Source organism: Manis pentadactyla, chromosome 9, assembly GCF_030020395.1.
Source record: "Manis pentadactyla isolate mManPen7 chromosome 9, mManPen7.hap1, whole genome shotgun sequence".
Classification (NCBI taxonomy): Eukaryota; Metazoa; Chordata; class Mammalia; order Pholidota; family Manidae; genus Manis; species Manis pentadactyla.
This window is the reverse complement of record NC_080027.1, coordinates 53,403,516-53,421,590: the sequence shown is the minus strand read 5'-3', so window position 1 is coordinate 53,421,590 and position 18,075 is coordinate 53,403,516. Positions and strand designations below refer to the sequence as shown.

At 42.7% G+C, this 18,075-nt stretch overlaps 1 protein-coding gene across 2 annotated transcripts; it reads left to right on the top strand.

Moving 5' to 3' along the window:
- Positions 1 to 104: 104 nt before the first annotated feature.
- On the top strand, positions 105 to 7,517 carry LOC118928627 (MLV-related proviral Env polyprotein-like). 2 transcript variants are annotated; one of them, XR_005031300.2, is made up of 3 exons: positions 105 to 378; positions 3,140 to 6,048; positions 6,606 to 7,517. XR_005031300.2 is itself a non-coding variant. In XM_057507412.1 (3 exons), exons 1-3 carry the CDS (start codon positions 5,714 to 5,716, stop codon positions 6,933 to 6,935), a joined length of 561 nt encoding a protein of 186 aa, XP_057363395.1. In that variant the 5' UTR covers positions 3,042 to 5,713; the 3' UTR covers positions 6,936 to 7,517. The 2 variants fall into 2 exon arrangements, 1 of the variants encoding a protein (XP_057363395.1); XM_057507412.1 differs by lacking the exon at positions 105 to 378 and having other exon boundaries at positions 3,042 to 5,838; positions 5,943 to 6,048.
- The last annotated feature ends 10,558 nt before the right edge of the window (positions 7,518 to 18,075 follow it).

The window sequence follows — 18,075 nt, the reverse complement described above, 5'->3', positions numbered from 1 at the left end:
TATTGCAAAACTTTTTTATTGAAAGCATTGTTACTTCAAACTCGTGCAAACTAGCCAACCCAGGAAGAAGCAAATGACCTAGAAACTAGTCCTAGACAGCCAAGCGAAACTAGGACAGTTAGCCAAAAGGAACTTCAGAGAGCATAAAAAATGTTGACTAAACTCTTAAGGTTGCTGTTAGCCAATCTAAGGCTGACAACTCCTGTGCAGGTCTTACTGCCAATAAATAACTTCTTTTTCTCCTGTATTCTAGTTGTAGTTTAGTGTATCTGTGCTCTCCTGAAACAGGCAGTTCTGCGAAATTCAGAACTAACATTTGGGGGCTCGTCCGGGATTGGAGCTACCACCAGTGTCCGGTCAGAGGAGGCACCTGTAGAGGTAAGGAGATTTTAGAAAGTGGTAAGACTTTGGGTTTGAGATACACTATACAAAAGTCCATAAGGAAGGCTGGATGCAGCAATACTTTCTGGGCTGGGGGAAACCCAAGATGTTGGGCATCCCCCTTTTGTTGGGATTGGAAAAAGGGAACTGCCGAAACTTTGTTTTGTTTTCATCTCCATGTGTGGTTCGCATGGTTGTTTTGTGTGTCTTCTCTTGGAACCGTTTCTTGGTTAATTCTTTACAAAGTGGGACAAGGGAGTTTTCTATGAGGACTCCCCTGGAAATTAGTGTTAGAACATTTCAAAGATCTTAAGAAAGGGCGTCTGACCTGGCACTGGTGTCACGCCTGGAGACCTGACCACTTTCTGCCAACTCGAGTGACCATCATTTGGTGTCAGGTGGCCCGACGTGGGCACTTTTGACCCACCGGTTTGTTATTGGGTGAGGCAAGTGATTTTGGGGCGCCTAGGCCACCCAGACCAAATCCCCTACATTATGGCCTGGAGTTCCTTCATAGAAGACTGGCCTCCCTGGTTGAGGTGGTTCCCCTTTATGCCCCCCCTGGCCAATACTTCTTCCCTGGCAAAAAGGCCAACTGCAGATTTCATGAACCAGCCTAAGGTGGAAAAGCCTACATGGAAGGTTGACGGGGAGAAGGAAACCCCCCTCTCTTGTTCTCCCTGCGGAGGACTGAGGAGAGGTACCTCCTCCCCTGCACATCCATGTTTCAAAGTCTGCTAAACCTAAGACTCAAGGAGTGAGTGGACCCAGCCCTGGGCATACCCACAGTGGGAGCACTTATCAACCTCCCTGGACCCCGACCTCGGGGTCCCCCCAACCCACTCCTAATGCTCCCATTGTCCATTTTCCCTCTGACTCCTCTTCAGCTTCGGACGATGAGTCTAAAGCTCCCAACCAGAGAGCTATTCCTTCTGCCTCTTTATCCCCTTAGACAAACCACCTATGGGCGTGAGGATGAAGGGACCACCCCTTCATGGTGTATGTCCCATTTTCCACTAGTGATATGTATAATTGGAAAAACCAAAATGCCCCTTTTTCCAAGAAACCCCATGAGTTGATCAGCCTGTTAGAGACCATCTTCTTTACCCACCAACCCACCTGGGATGATTGCCAGCAACTCTTGCAGACCCTTTTCACCTCTGAGGAATGTGAAAGAATTAAGCAAGAGGCAGGCAAATTGGTCTTGGGACCTGATGGAAAACCTGAGGAAGCGGGTTGAGTGGAACACGTGTTCCCCTCTGCTCAACCTGCCTGGGACTATAATAGTGATATGGGAAAAGAGAAACTTGAGGCCTATCACTAGACCTTGCTGGGGACAATCAGAGGGGCTGCTATATGGCCCACCAATCTTTCAAAAATAGCAGATGTAGTGCAGGGAGGGAATGAATCTCTTTCTATCTTCCTGGAGAGGATGTTAGAAGCTTACTGTACCTTTTCTCCCTTGGACCCAGTGGCCCCGGGAAACCAGAAAGCTATGGTCATGACCTTCATATCCCAAGCTGCCCCAGACATCAGACATAAGTTACAAAAATTAGAGGGGTTCAAGGGAAAGGCACTATCAGAGCTAGGGGCAGTTGCACAGAGGGTTTTCAATGGGTGAGACCCGCCCGAGGAGAAGCAGGCTAAAGCAATGGCCAAGATAGTAGTGGCAGCCCTCCAAAGTCAGGACTCCAAGAGTAAGTCTGGAGAGACAAACCACTGAGACCCTGTAACAAAAACAGGAAGAGAGAGTCAATGGAAGAGAAAGGAGGGTGATGCCTCAGAGGACAGCAGAGTTCCCCTAGCACGGAATCAGTGTGCCTACTGTAAAGAGAGAGGACACTGGAAAAATGAGTGTCCCAAGAGCTCAAAAAGGAAGGAAATACTGGAAAGTGCCATGTTATCCCTCCAGGACTCAGTCTGAGGAGGTCAGGGCTCCATCACTGTGTGTCCCTGGGAGCCCAGGCTAATGCTGAAAATAGGGGGCATTCCTGTAGAATTCCTGGTGGATACAGGAGCAACCTATTCTGTTTTAACCAAACCCTTGGGAGAGGTCTCCAATCAGAAATTAGCAGTGCAGGGGGCCACTGGGTCCTTGACCTGTTGTTGGACCATGAGCTGGCAAGTAGATCTGGGATGCAAGATAGTGAGACACACTTTCTTAGTGAGGCCTGAGTGCCCCTGCCCACTGCTGGGACATGACCTCCATAAAATGGGAGCAGTGCTCACCTTCAAGAGCCAGCCCCTCCGCAACAGCAGGGGCTCACAGGCTGCTCTCCCGCATCCCCTTGCTTTGACTATGACTATGCCCCTAGACCAAGAATACCACCTGGGAGAATTCCTATCCCAGGAAGGACCAAGAAATGAACAATTGTTGCAAGATTTGATGATTGAATTTCCCCTTGTCTGGTCAGGCAAGGGGTTCCTGGGTTAGCAAAAAATCAGAGCCCGGTTGTCACTGAGTTGAAAAGCTGGGCCAAACCCATCCGGTTAAAACAGTATCCTATGAGAGCAGAGGCACAAAGAGGTATTTGCCCTCATCTGGATAGACTACTGCAAGAGGGAATACTTGTAAAATGTGATTCCCCCTGGAACACCCCCCTTTTGCCTGTGCTGAAGCCTGGGTCCTGGGAGTAACAACTGGTGCAGGATCTCTGGGAAGTCAACAAAAGAGTAGAGACTCTCCACCCTACCATACCTAACCCATATACCGTGTTGAGCTTGCTTACTCTTTCCCACACTGTCTATACTGTTCTAGATTTAAAAGATGTTTTCTTCACCCTGCGGGTAGTGGAAAAATCCTAACCTATCTTTGCCTTTGAGTGGGTTGACCCCGAAGTTGGGAAGCTGGACAGTACACGTGGACCTGGCTGCCACAAGGATTTAAGAATTCTCCCACCTTGTTCAATGAAGCCCACCACGTCAACCTGCAAGGCTTTCAAGAAGAACATCCTGAGGTAACCCTTCTTCAATATGTTGATGGTTTATTAATTGTAGCCGAGACACCCACTAACTGCCTGACAGCTACCAGGCATTTGTTAAGAAGACCACAAGATTGTGGGTATTGCGTCTCTGAAAAGAAAGCCTAGGTATGTGTCACCTCTGTGACCTACTTGGGATATATTTTAGAGAGAGGTCAATGCTGAGTTGCAGCATCATGGATTGACGCAATCATGAGGATACCCACTCTTACCTCCAGGTGGCAGGCACGTGATTTCTTAGAAACTGTGGGGTATTGCAGGCTATGGATTTTGGGTTTCGCTGAGAAAGTCCAATCCCTGTATAAACTGACTAAAGAACAACCAGCTCTTCAATGGGAAGATAAGCATCAGAAAGCTTTTGCTGACTTGAAGGCGGCCTTCTCCTCGGCTCCCGCCTTAGCCTTCCCTGATCTGGCAAAACCCTCCATCCTGTATGTCAGTGAGAGGCATGGGATGATGAGAGGCAAAGGAGTGATGACTCAACGACTAGGTCCCTGGGAGCGGCCAGTTGCCTACCTGTCCAAAAAGCTTGACTCTGTGGTGGCCAGATGGCCGGCTTGTCTATGAGCCATAGCAGCCACAGCCTTACTCGCCAAGGAGGCCCAAAAGCTGACCTCTGGGCAGGTCCCCATGATTGTCTCCCCTCATGCCAGGGAAAACCTACTCCACTCCCTGCCCCATAAGTGGATGACTAACTCTCGCATCATACATTACCAGACCTTGGTCCTAGACAGCGAGTGGGTGAAATTTCTACAGACATCCAAACTGAATCCTGCTACTCTTCTGCCAGACTCAGACGACAACACTGTGAGCCATGACTGTAGTGAAGTAATGGCTTCAGTCAGCAGCGTGCGAGAAGCTCTCACAGACACTCCCCTGAAAGAATCTGAGGTAATTCTCTTTACAGATGGCAGCAGTTTCATCGACACTGGGAGAAGGAGAGCTGGAGCCGCAGCGGTCCAGATTAACCAGCTTGGAACTGGGACAAAAACCCTGTGGGCAGCGCCACTGCCAGCGGGGACCTCAGCTCAGAAGGCTGAACTCATAGAGCTAACCCAATCCCTGATCCTGATCCACTATGTACACTGATAGCCGGTATGCATTTGCCACCGCACACGTGCACGGGGCAATATACACAGAGAGAGGGCTGCTCACCTCAGAAGGAAAAGCCGTAAAAAAACAAAGAAGAAATCCTCGGACTCCTGGTCGCTCTGGCTGCCCCAGCAACTTGCAATTGTACATTACCCAGGACATCAAAAAGGTGACTCACTTGAAGCAGTGGGAAACAGAGAAGCGGACCGCGCTGCTAAAATGGTAGCATTTAGTGAACTGACTGAACTTGTTCTCATGCCAGAGTCCTTAGTGGCGGGCCCCCCTTCGTACAGTGTAGCAGAAGAACAGTGCTTGAGACAACAACAGGGAGAGGAAAATAGTAGTAGATGGTATATTCTCCCTACCGGAACCAAAGGGCTACCGGAAGCCCTAGCCTGGCAGATGGTAAAACAACCTCATGAGAGCACCCACTTGGGGGCAAAAAAATTAACCGCCCTGATGCAGAAAGCCTTCTGGCACAAGGACCTATCTGGATTATGTCGAGACGAAGTGAGTAGGTGCCTCACCTGTCAGCAGGTAGACGTCAGGGCAACAAGGGCCCAGTACACTAAGAAAAGGTGCGCAGACTGACCGGGAAAGTATTGGGAGATTGATTTCACAGAATTGAAGCCTCTTTAATTTGGGTACAAATATCTTTTAGTATTCATAGATATTTACTCTGGGTGGGTTGAAACGTCCCCACTAAAGGAGAAAGCACAAAGACTGTGGCTAAATGTTTGATAAAAGAAATAGTACCTCTGTTTGAGCTCCCTCTAAATTTAGAATCTAACAATGGACCCGCCTTCATTTCCAAGGTAACCTGACAAGTCAATGAAATCCTACATGTGCTCTGGAAACTGCATTGCATGTACAGGCCCCAAAATTCAGGAAAAGTAGAGAGGATGTATAGGACACTGAAAGAAACGTTAAGAAAGCTAAAGCATGAGACTGGGTTAGGTTGGGTCTCTCTTCTCCCATTTGCCCTAATTAAAACCCGCTGCACCCCCTACTTCCTTGACCTCACACCTTATAAAATCATGTTTAGTAGACCGCCACCCTTGCTACCACAAGTGGATAGTGACAAAATAGCTGAATTAACTAATACTGACCTACTTCAGTCGCTGCAGGCTTTTCACATCTTACAGGAAGAAATAAAAAACATCTTCGCAGCTGTAGAGGGAGCCGCACAGGTGAGACCGCACCCCCATGCTCCCGGAGATCTCTTGTAGATCTGGAAGCCGCACCCGGAGACTCTCGAAATGCGGTGGAAAGGACCATACGTTGTAATCCTCTCTACACCCCCCACAGTGAAAGTAACTGGTGTCCTCCCGTGGATACATGACATGCAAGTGAAGAAGTTCCTCCACAACGGGGAAAAGCAAAGGTGGACTCTAACTAAATCTGCTACTAACCCCTTGAAACTAACCTTTAAAACTAATCATATATAAAGCTTACTTGTGGGGGATCACCACTTTTTAAATATTTCAGCTATGCCAGGGAAAGAATAAGTTGCATCAACCACGGAGCGGAGGGAAGAAAGCCACTATGTACACAAAGGATAATGAGGATACCCACTCCCACCTCCAGGTGGCAGGTATGTGAATTCTTAGGAACTGTGGGGTATTGCAGGCTATGGGTTTTGGGAGCTGCTAGATACCATTACAGGGACAACAGTTAGTACATATGAAAGAGAAAGGCAACCTGTTTTCTATTTTGATTTGTACAAATTATGGCCCACATTAGGAAATTGGCACTGACCCACCACCCACAAGGGAGGCAGGTCAAGTTCCAATTCCCATTATGGGTGCCGTGAGACGGGCCCACAAAGCATTATTTACCAACGAGGCCTACAATCCATGCAGTACTATGTCTGCCCTGCGAATGGAGGCTCATCATGCCAAGGGGCTGGAAATTTCCACTGTGCCACGAGGGGTTGTGAAACAACAGCCTCCTAGATCCAAAAAGATCCCTACATCAATATGACCCGGTTAAAAACTGACACACTCCCTGGGGACAATTGTAACCCCTTTGTTATTATAATAAGAGACTGGGACCCCCCACTCCCTCTCCCTAGCGTGGGAAACTGGGCAGACATAGGGCCTTAGATTGTATGTAACAGGACATGATCCAGGCACCCAATTCATTATACAGAGACAAGTTGTGACAGCCCAGCAGAACCCTACTGGCCCCCTCCGGGTCCGGGAAATATTTCAACCCCCACCAGGGCCTCCACGCCGGACTCAGCCACCCTTGCTGAAGCCACATTTTCACTCTGTGCCCCGGCCAATAACAAAGACCACCCTTCTGCCAGAAAAATTAACCACTACCCCCATTGCTGCCTCTGGCCCCGTGCTTCAATTAGTACAAGATGTTTATAAATTTCTGAACACCTCTGCAGTGTCTAATTTGACCCGAGACTGCTGGCTATGTGTAGACTCTAGGCCTCTGTATTATGTCGGCATAGCTGTAAACCCTCCCTAGGAAACTCCCAGTCCCTATTCCAGAAAGGGTCCCTAGAAACACTGGAACAGCAAGGGAAGTGCACCTGGGGACAGGTTCCCTCTTTGACCCTCGGAGATGTTCAAGGGACTGGGTGGTGTATACACTCCCCAGATTACAATTAGAACAATTTCTCCATTTCTTAAGAATTGCTCAGTAAAATTAAATTATACAAACACAGCCACTTCTTCTGGCCAGTATTTCTATGGCCCAGACAGCATCTGGTTTGCTTGTGTCACAGGATTAACACCTTGTATACCAAAAGAACTGATGGCATCAGATTTCAACCCTGCAGGACCAGAGCTTTGTATACTTGTCCATCTAATACCCCAAATTTTTCTGTATGATGGAGAAGCAGGATGAGAACACATAAGAGTTCAGGACGGTGGAGAACTAAGAGAGCAGCTCCTATATTAGTCCCCTTGCTAGTAGGACTAGGTATTACTGGGTCAACAGCCATCGGAACAGCCGCTCTAGTCACCTCAGATATAAATTTCAAAACTCTAGCTCACTCCATCAACCGAGATTTAAGACTTCTAGAGAGCACTGTGCAACAACCTGAATCTGCCTTAGACTCCCTAGCAGAAGTAGTAACTGCAGAACCGCTGAGGACTAGATTTATTATTCATGAAACAGAGAGAGCTGTGCATGGCCTTAGGTGAAGAGTGCTGTTTTTATGCTAACAAATCAGGCATAATCTGAAACCTCCTAGCCATGGTGAGAGAAAACATAAGAGAAAGAGACAATATGTGGAAAAGAAAGATGAACTGGTACCAGAGCCTTTTCTCCTGGTCCCCTTAGCTCACAGCAGCGACAGGTCCCCTGCTCATTCTACTAGTGTGTCTCCTAGTTAGACCCTGCTGCATTAACGTTTTGACTGGGTACATTCGTAAACAAATTGCAGCAGTAAAAGTTCTTTTCTTCCAGCAGCGATATCAGATATTAGATGAAGATGAGTCACAGGTCTGACTTATGAACAAAAACCAGGGGGTAATGTGAGGGCTAAAAATTAACATGCCATTTCTGCTTCTGTATTAGTGCTTGCCTCAGTAGAAGTGGCAGACAGCTATATCCTCTTATTGCAAAACTGTTTTATTGAAAGAATTGTTATTTCAAACTGGTGCAAACTAGCCAACCCAGGAAGAAGCAACTGACCTAGAAACTGGTCTCAGCAGCCAAGCGAAACTAGGACAGTTAGCCAAAAGGAGGTTCAGAGAGTATAAAAATGTTGACCAAACTCTTGTGGTTGCTGTTAGCCGATCTAAGGCTGGCAGCCCCTGTGCAGGTGGTCTTACTGCTAATAAATAACTTATTTTTCTCCTGTATTCTGGTTATAGTCTAGTGTATCTGCACTCTCCTGGTACAAACAGTTCTGTGAAATTCAGGACTAACAATACTCAGTCTTCTTAGAAGTCAAAGACAAGGAGAGTTCAGATGGGACACTGTTAAGGTTTGAGTTGCTTTTGCCTTACATTTGTCAATGAATTCAGGAAAGCTTTAAAAACTCTTGACCAGAATTTTTCTGTTAGTTTGTGTCACAACCGTGGTTCTTGAAAGCTCTACTTCAGCTCCAGTTCCTGACACTATCCAGATGATTTAATGAACAATATTTTGAGTTAAGGATGATACGGCTTTGTGTCTGCTCACCTTTTGGTTTTTATGGAAACCATTCTAGGGATGTGCTTGACCACATTCTTGCTCTGAGTATGGTACTAAAGCCTTTCTGATATAAAGCAGAAAGTGAGATAATACTAAGCTAGTACCACTGACCTAGACTAACCAAAGAAATAAAAGTATAGAAATGAGTGTGAATAAAACATGCTAGTACCATAACAGTATTTGGGAGACATGGTGGGGAGTTGTAAAAATAGAATTCTGAGGTAATTGTTTTATCAGTTCTTGATACCATCTAAAAATGGGCCTCAACCTTGATGACCAGCTCAGTTAATGAGGACCACCTTTTAGTGCCTAACTTGCTTTTTAGGTTGACACATGCCTTCCAGATTAAAGCTCTTGCTAGTTTCCCTTGATCTCATGAACAAGAAGTTTCATAAACAATTGATCAAGTGGTAGAAGTGGAATGGAAATGAATAGGTTTATTTGAGAATTCTTTCAAAAAATATCTGCAGGACTTCATGGCAACTGATCAAATTTAAGGAATGAAGGGATGGGAGACTGAAATTTAATGACCTTGGGAAATAGTTGTTACCACTAAGAAAGGAAGCTGATTTGAGAGTAAAGTGAGTTCATACCCAGCTATCCTGCATTGCGGTGATGTGATGTCCAAGTAAATATGCCCTGTAGATGAGAGGAGCCATGGGCCAGGATGAGAAGATATCAGGATATGAATGATTGTGAAACCAGTGAGCAGGGATTAGGGTAGCCTAGGGCATGTCCCTTGGCTGCAGTAAAAGGAGAGTACTGATGAACACAGATTAGGTATTCAGAGGTAGGAGATCCAGTGTGATATAATACCTGAGCAGAGGTCACAGGACAAAGTTCATGAAGCAGAAAGCAGGCAGTTGTGTTTAATGCAGTGTAGAGATTATAGAAAACAAGAAACTGATCATTGGATGTGGCCACACAGGAGTCCTTTGCAAGGACAAGGTAAGTGGTGAAAGAAGGACGTCAGATTTCAACAATTAAAGAATCTATGTGAGTCAGGTAGAAGTGACAAGTATAGATCACTTAAGAAGTTTCACAATGAAGAGATGGGCTGAACCCACTGAAGGTACTCACTATATCCTTTCTGCTTTAAAAGTATTAGATATGATTTGATGTGATTCACAGATTTCATGTGATTCACAGATATGATGTGATTCTTTTCTGGAAAATAAATTCCATACCAATGTGAGAGTTCTTCAATTGAATATCAAAATTAATGCCAAAGTAGTTGAGAAATATAATGAAGTTATATTAGAGAATATTTTTTATTGAACAAACATATTCAGCACTCTGTTATTAAGCAAAAAAAAGAATAATCTGTCAGCCATTTTGCTAACATCCTCTACAACAAAAATATCACATGATGCATCTGAAAAGGATAGTCTTATGTTATATTACTCTTGTATGTATATTATTATACTTCATGAGGATAATACCAAAATATATATAGACTTTTGCAAAGTTAGAAGTTTCTGCTATGATTTTCAACTGCCACTCTGACTAGCAACTTTTAGAACTTCATCACTGCAAATGAACAATAATAAATGTGTGTATAATTCTCAACATTCACGTTGAAAGGTTGTGTTATAAACATTTGTGAGGCATAAGTAATCTATTATTAAGAATAGTTCTAATTTTTAACTGCAGAAATTGACAAGTTGACCTGAAATTAATGTAGAAATTCAGAGGATTCAACATAGCCAAACAACTCAAAGCAATCTCGAAAAAGAAGAATAAATTTGGAGGACTCAAGCTTCCCAATTTCAAAACTTAACACAAAGCTGCACTAATCAAGGCAAACTGGCATGAGGACAGACGTGGTTCAATGGAAGAGAATTTAGATCCAGAAATAAACCCTCACATTTTATGGTCAGTTGAGTTTCAACAAAGGTGCCAAGACAATTTAACTAGAAAAGAATAGTTTTTCCACAAATGTTGCTGGAACAGCTGGATATCCATATGCAAAAGACTGAACTTGGGCCCTTATCTCACACCATACACAAAAATTAGTTAAATATGAACCAAGACCTAAATCTAAGCACTAAAACTATAAAACTCTTAGAAGAAATAAGGTATAAGTCATGACCTTGAATTAGGTAATTGTTCCTTAACTATGAAACCAAAAGCAAAAGCAGCCAAAGGAAAAATTTGTTAATCAGACTTTATCAAAATTAAAAATGTTTGTGCTTCAAAGGACACTGCTGAGAAAGTAAAAAGACAATCCACAAAATGGGAGAAAATATTAGCAAATGATATATTTGATAAGAGATTAGAATCCGGAATATATATACATAAAAGAACACTTCCAACTCAACCGTAAAAAAGACAACCCAAATAAAATATGGGCAAAGGATCTGAAAAGATATTTCTCCATCAAAGGATGAGTGAGTTCAATAAAATTATAGCAGATGGAAAATGAACAAGACTGTGTTGCTAGATGAGATAGGAAAGGAATCCATAGCCTAGAATAAGCTCAAGGGAGTTGGTCTAGAGCCAGGAGGGATATCGACCCGGCAATCCAAAAAGGCTTTGGAGTCTGAGTCAGCACATGTGACTGAGATCAGGAATGAGAACTGCTGCTGAGAGAAGGGAATTCATTTGAGGTTTAAACACATGCAAAGGCTGCAGGTCACATAATATCCACCCTCCCTCCCAGCAACATAGGTTGGGGGACTTGAGGAGGAAAGATTCTTTTCTAGGAGATCAAACATCTCCCATTTGCTTTCCTGATACAGGTTTATATAGCATGTGCTTTTTGTGCCCCAAGCCACACCCCCTCAGCTCAGCTTTTAGTAGCAGCTCTGGTGAACAGTTCCCAAGCACAGTCTCACACCTCTAGCTCTCTCTGTGCTTTGATGTTCAGTCTCAGGGCTTTTCCTGAAGCTGAGGGAGATCTGCCATCCTTCCACAGGGTAGTTCAGAAACATTCCTGAGAACAAATGCCAGTCACAGATGGAATCAGTGAAAAGATACCCTGGCCTCCCATCCTTCAGAAGAAAAATTCTGAGGCCCATTTTTATAGTTTTTAAAGGGTCCTAAGAGGAACTGAACCCTAACAGTTCTCTTTGTGTCAATCTTTTTATTCCCTCACTCCTTCCTACTTATTACAAATCCTACATTGAAGTCCTTGTTTCAGATTCTGCTTTGTGAGAAATTTAAACTAAAATAGTTGTTTCAAGGATATATATCTAATTCTGTATGTATATAGATGCTTTCTAAGAAGTGACAGAAGGCAACTTCCAGTACTCAGTTAACCAAATTAACTTTCACACACGTTATGTGTGATATAATATAAAAACTTTCAGGACCCTGGTAATAGGACTTGTGTTAGAAGGGTGACTCTGCCTTGAAGCACTAACATAAGGATTCATTCATGTTGCTTCAAAGAAATTGACTTCTCCAAGCCTTCCCAGTACCACAACAGTTACCAATAATGTGACATTTTGTTTGTTTGTTTTTCTTTGTCAAATTAAATCTTATGCTGAGATGAATGACTAATTCAAGATCAGTTACACTTCATCACTCCCTTCTCTTTCTTTGGGTCTTTCCAGGATTCCAGAGCTTATTTAGTTCCAAGATAAATGGGAGAGACCTCTGGCCTTTGGTCTGTTGTGATCACTACTGAAGATATGCTCAAGGCACAGGTTCATTTAGTCCATGAGTTTTGCCGCAGACCGTATCTCATTAGACTACATTAGATAGAAAGTGGATGGTTTGGCTGTGCTCACTCAGTCGCAGGGAGCTTTGCCACAAACTATGACACTCAAGATTCAGCCCTGCCTCACTGCAGCCACCTGTATCTTTCCAGTGTACTGCATTTGAGAGGTTTGGATTTCTACCATTAAAAGAGACCCACTACTACCTCACTTCACTGGCATTCTCCCACTTTTTCCTAATCCACCTTCCCAGGGGTCAAGCATTTCACTTCTCCAGTATTTGAAAAACACCCACACTTCCTCTTCCTACTATTTCTTTAATAATAGTGGGCTTAAACATCCAAAATACATAAGGAACTCACATACCTCAACATCCAAAAAGCAAATAACCCGATTAAAAAATGGGTGGAAGATATGAAGAGACAGCTCTCCAAAGAAGAAATTCAGATGACCAACAGACATATGAAAAGATGCTCCACATCACTGATCATTATGGAAATGCAAATTAAAACCACAATGAGAAAGATGGTGGTGTGAGAGGAGAGACAGGGACTTCCTCCTAAAACTGGATACAATTAGAAAATTTAATTGGCGCGACTAATCCTGAGAGAGCAACAGGAAAAAGGACAGCGCCAGACTGCACACACCTGGAGAAAAGAGCAGACCTCACCAAACGGGGTAACGTACTAGAGCTGTGGCTCTGCGGGACCCGAGCCCTTCTCCCACCCCAGCTCACTGGTGGGAGGAAGAGAAATGGAGCAGGGAGGGAGTGGAAGGCTTGGGACTGCTGAATATCTAGCTCCAGAGATCTGCTCTGGGAGCACAAACCTACATTTCATGGTGCTTTCATGAGACTTGCATGACTATCGGGTTGGAAAGTTAATACAGGCGGAGTTCCTGGGGAGACTGGGATTCTGGCCACTTGTGGAAAGCAGGGATCCATATCCGGCTTCTCTGAGACAAAAACTTATACCTGTGTGACCGGCCCACTGGCTCAGGCGGTGGAGACAGGCACAGCAGCTGGGAGGCGGGGAACAGATCTTTCCTCCTCCCAGGTACCAGTACCACTCCCTGTGACCCCCGACATTGCTTCAGGGGCTGAGCAGCTCCAGAGTAGAGCTCCTGTACACTAGAGGGCGCCATATTCAAACATGAAACGCCAAAGGAACCTGGTCCAGAGTAAAATTATTAATACAACTCCTGAGAAAGATTTAAATGATATGGACCTCATGACTCTTCCTGAAAGGGAGTTCAAAATAAAAATCATCAACATTCTAATGGAGGTATGGAAAGACATCCAAGAACTCAGGAATGAATTCAGGTCAGAGATCCAATTGTTGAAGAGCACGATGGAGGGTATTAAAAGCAGGTTGTATATGGTGGAGGAGACAATAAATGAAATAGAACCTAGAGAAGAGGAATACAAAGAAGCTGAGGCACAGAGAGAAATAAGGATCTCTAAAAATGAAAGAATATTGAGAGAACTGTATGACCAATGAAAGCAGAACAATATTCACATTATAGGGGTACCAGAAGAAGAAGAGAGGGAGAAAGGGATAGAAAGTGTCTTTGAGGAGGTAGTTGCTGAAAACTTCCCCAATCTGGGGAAGGAGATACTCTCTCAGGCCATGGAGATCCACAGATCTCCCAACACAAGGGACCCAAGGAAGACAACACCAAGACACATAATAATTAAAATGGAAAAGATCAAGGGTAAGGACAGAATGTTAAAAGCACCCAGAGACAGAAATAAGATAACATACAAAGGAAAGCCCATCAGGCTAACATCAGGCTTCTCAGCAGAAACCTTACAGGCCAGAAGGAAGTGGCATGATGCATTTAATGCCATGAAGCAGAAGGGCCTGGAACCAAGATTACTTTATCCGGCAAAATTATCATTTAAATTTGAAGGAGGGACTAAACAACTTCCAGATAAGCAAAAGTTGAGAGAGTTTACCGCTCACAAACCATCTCTGCAGTATATTATGGAGGGACTGCTATAGATGGAAGTATTCCTAGGGTTGGATAGCTGTCTGTCACCAGAGGTAGTAAAACCACGGTAGGGAGGGTGGAGCAGCCAATTGTGAGGCAAATGCAAAATTAAATTGAATATCCCCAAAGTCAATCAAGGGAAAGACAAAAAGTACAGAAGTTGATACCTAATATATAAAGAATGAAGGAAGAAGAAAAAGGAGGAGAAATAGAAAAGAACCTTTAGACTTTCTTTGTAACAGCATACTAAGTGAGTTAAGTTAGACTCTTAGATAGTAAGGAAAGTAACCTGGAACCTTTGGTAACCATGAATCTAAAGCCTGAAATGGCAATAAGTACATACCTATCGATAATCACCTAAATGTAAATGGACTGAATGCACCAAACAAAAGACATAGAGTCACTGAATGGATAAAAAACAAGACCCATCTATATGCTGCTTACAAGAGACTCACCTCAAACCCAAAGACATGCACAGACCAAAAGTCAAGGGATGGAAAAAGATATTTCATGAAAACAACAGGGAGAAAAAAGCAGGTGTTGCAGTACTAGTATCAGACAAAATAGACTTCAAAAGAAAGAAAGTAACAAGAGATAAAGAAGGACATTACATAATTGAAAACAAAATGTTGTCAGTCCAACAATGGGATATAACCATTATAAATATATATGCACCCAACACAGAGCACCAGCATATGTGAAACAAATACTAACAGAACTAAAGGAGGAAATAGAATGCAATGCATTCATTTTAGGAGACTTAAACACACCATTCACTCCAAAGGACAGATCTACCAGACAGAAAATAAGTAAGGACAAAGAGGCACTGAAGAACGCACTAGAACAGATGGACCTAATAGACATCTACAGAACTCTACACCCAAAAGCAAAAGGATACACTTCTTCTCAAGTGCACATGGAACATTCTCCAGAATAGACCACATACTAGGCCACAAAAAGAGCCTCAGTAAATTCAAAAAGATTGAAACCCTACCAACCAACTTTTCAGACCACAAAGGTATAAAACTAGAAATAAATTGTACAAAGAAAGCAAAAAGGCTCACAAATACATGGAGGCTTAACAACACGCTCCTAAATAGTCAATGGATCAACAACCAAATTAAAATGGAGATCCATCAATATATGGAAATATCTGACAACAATAACACAAAGCCACAACTTCCAAGGGACGCAGCGAAAGCAGTCTTAAGAGGAAAATATATAGCAATCCAGGCATATTTAAAGAAGGAAGAACAATCCCAAATGAATAGTCTAACATCACAATTATAGAAGTTGGAAAAAGAAGAAGAAATGAGACCTAAAGTCAGCAGAAGGAGGGACATAATAAAGATCAGAGAAGAAATAAACAAAATTGAGAAGAATAAAACAATAGAAAAAATCAATGAAACGAAGAGCTGGTTCTTTGAGAAAATAAACAAAATAGATAAGCCTCTAGCCAGACTTATTAAGAGAAAAAGAGAATCAACACACATCAACAAAATCAGAAACAAGAAAGGAAACATCACGACGGACCCAACAGAAATACAAAGAATTATTAGAGACTACTATGAAAACCTATATGCTAACAAGCTGGAAAATCTAGGAGAAATGGACATCTTCCTAGAAAAATATAACTTTCCAAGACAGACCAAAGAAGAAACACAAAATCTAAGCAAACCAATTAACAGCAAAGAAATTGAAGCGGTAATCAAAAAAATACCCAAGAACAAAACCCCCGGGCCAGATGGATTTACCTCAGAATTTTATTAGACATACAGAGAAGATATAATACCCATTCTCCTTAAAGTTTTCCAAAAAATAGAAGAGGAGGGAATACTCCCAAACTCATTCTATGAAGCAAACATCACCCTAATACCAAAACCAGGCAAAGACCCCACCAAAAAAGAAAATTACGGACCAATATCCCTGATGAACATAGATGCAAAAATACTCAACAAAATATTAGCAAACCGAATTCAACAATACATCAAAAGGATCATACACCATGACCAAGTGGGATTCATCCCAGGGATGCAAGGATGGTACAACATCTGAAAATCCATCAACATTATCCAACACGTCAACAAAAATAAGGACAAAAACCACATGATCATCTCCATAGATGCTGCAAAAGCATTTGACAAAATTCAACATCAATTCATGATAAAAACTCTCAACAAAATGGGTATAGAGGGCAGGTACCTCAACATAATAAAGGCCATATATGATAAACCCACAGCTAACATCATACTGAACAGTGATAAGTTGAAGGCTTTTCCTCTGAGATCAGGAACAAGACAGGGATGCCCACTCTCCCCACTGTTATTCAACACAGTACTGGAGGTCCTAGCCACGGCAATTAGACAAAACAAAGAAATACAAGGAAACTAAATTGGTAAAGAAGATGTTAAACTGTCACTATTTGCAGATGGCATGATATTGCGCATAAAAAACCCTAAAGACTCCACTCCAAAACTACTAGAACTGATATCGGAATACAGCAAAGTTGCAGGATACAAAATTAACACACAGAAATCTGTGGCTTTCCTATACACCAACAATGAACTAATAGAAAGACAAATCAGGAAAACAATTCCATTCACAATTGCATCAAAAAGAATAAAATACTTAGGAATAAACCTTACCAAGGAAGTGAAAGACCTATACCCTGAAAATTATAAGATACTCTAAAGAGAAACTAAAGAAGTCACTAACAAATGGAAACTCATCCCATGCTCGTGGCTAGGAAGAATTAATATCGTCAAAATGGCTATCCTGCCCAAAGCAATATACAGATTTGATGCAATCCCTGTCAAATTACCAACAACATTCTTCAACGAACTAGAACAAATAGTTCAAAAATTCATATGGAAACACCAAAGACCCCGAATAGCCAAAGCAATCCTGAGAAGGAAGAATAAAGTGGGGAGTATCTCGCTCCCCAACTTCAAGCTCTACTACAAAGCCATAGTAATCGAGACAGTTTGATACTGGCACAAGAGCAGAGCCACAGACCAGTGGAACAGAATAGAGTCTCCAGCATTAACCCAAACATATATGGTCAACTAATATTTGATAAAGGGGCCATGGACATACAATGGGGAAATGACAGTCTCTTCAACAGATGGTGCTGGCAAAACTTGACAGCTACGTGTAAGAGAATGAAACTAGATCACTCTATAACCCATACACAAAGTAAATTCGAAATGGATTAAAGACCTAAATGTAAGTTATGAAACCATAAATCTCTTAGAAAAAAACATAGGCAAACATCTCTTGGACATAAACATGAGCGACTTCTTCATGAACATATCTCCCCGGGCAAGGGAAACAAAAGCAAAAATGAACAAGTGGGACTATATCAAGCTGAAAATCTTCTGTACAGCAAAGGATACCATCAATAGAACAAAAAGGTACCCTACAGTATGGGAGAATATATTCATAAATGACAGATCAGATAAAGGGTTTACATCCAAAATATATAAAGAGCTCACACACCTCAACAAACAAAAAGTGAACAATCCAATTAAAAAATGGGGAGAGGATCTGAACAGACAGTTCTCCAAAGAAGAAATTCAGATGGTCAACAGACACACGAAAAGATGCTCCACATCGCTAGTCATCAGAGAAATGCAAATTAAAACCACAATGAGATATCACCTCACACCAGTAAGGATCTCCATCATCCAAAAGACAAACAACAACAAATGTTGGTGAAGTTGTGGTGAAAGAGGTAACCCTCCTACACTGCTGGTGGGAATGAAAAGCAGTATGGAGGTTCCTCAAAAAGCTCAAAATAGAAATACCAT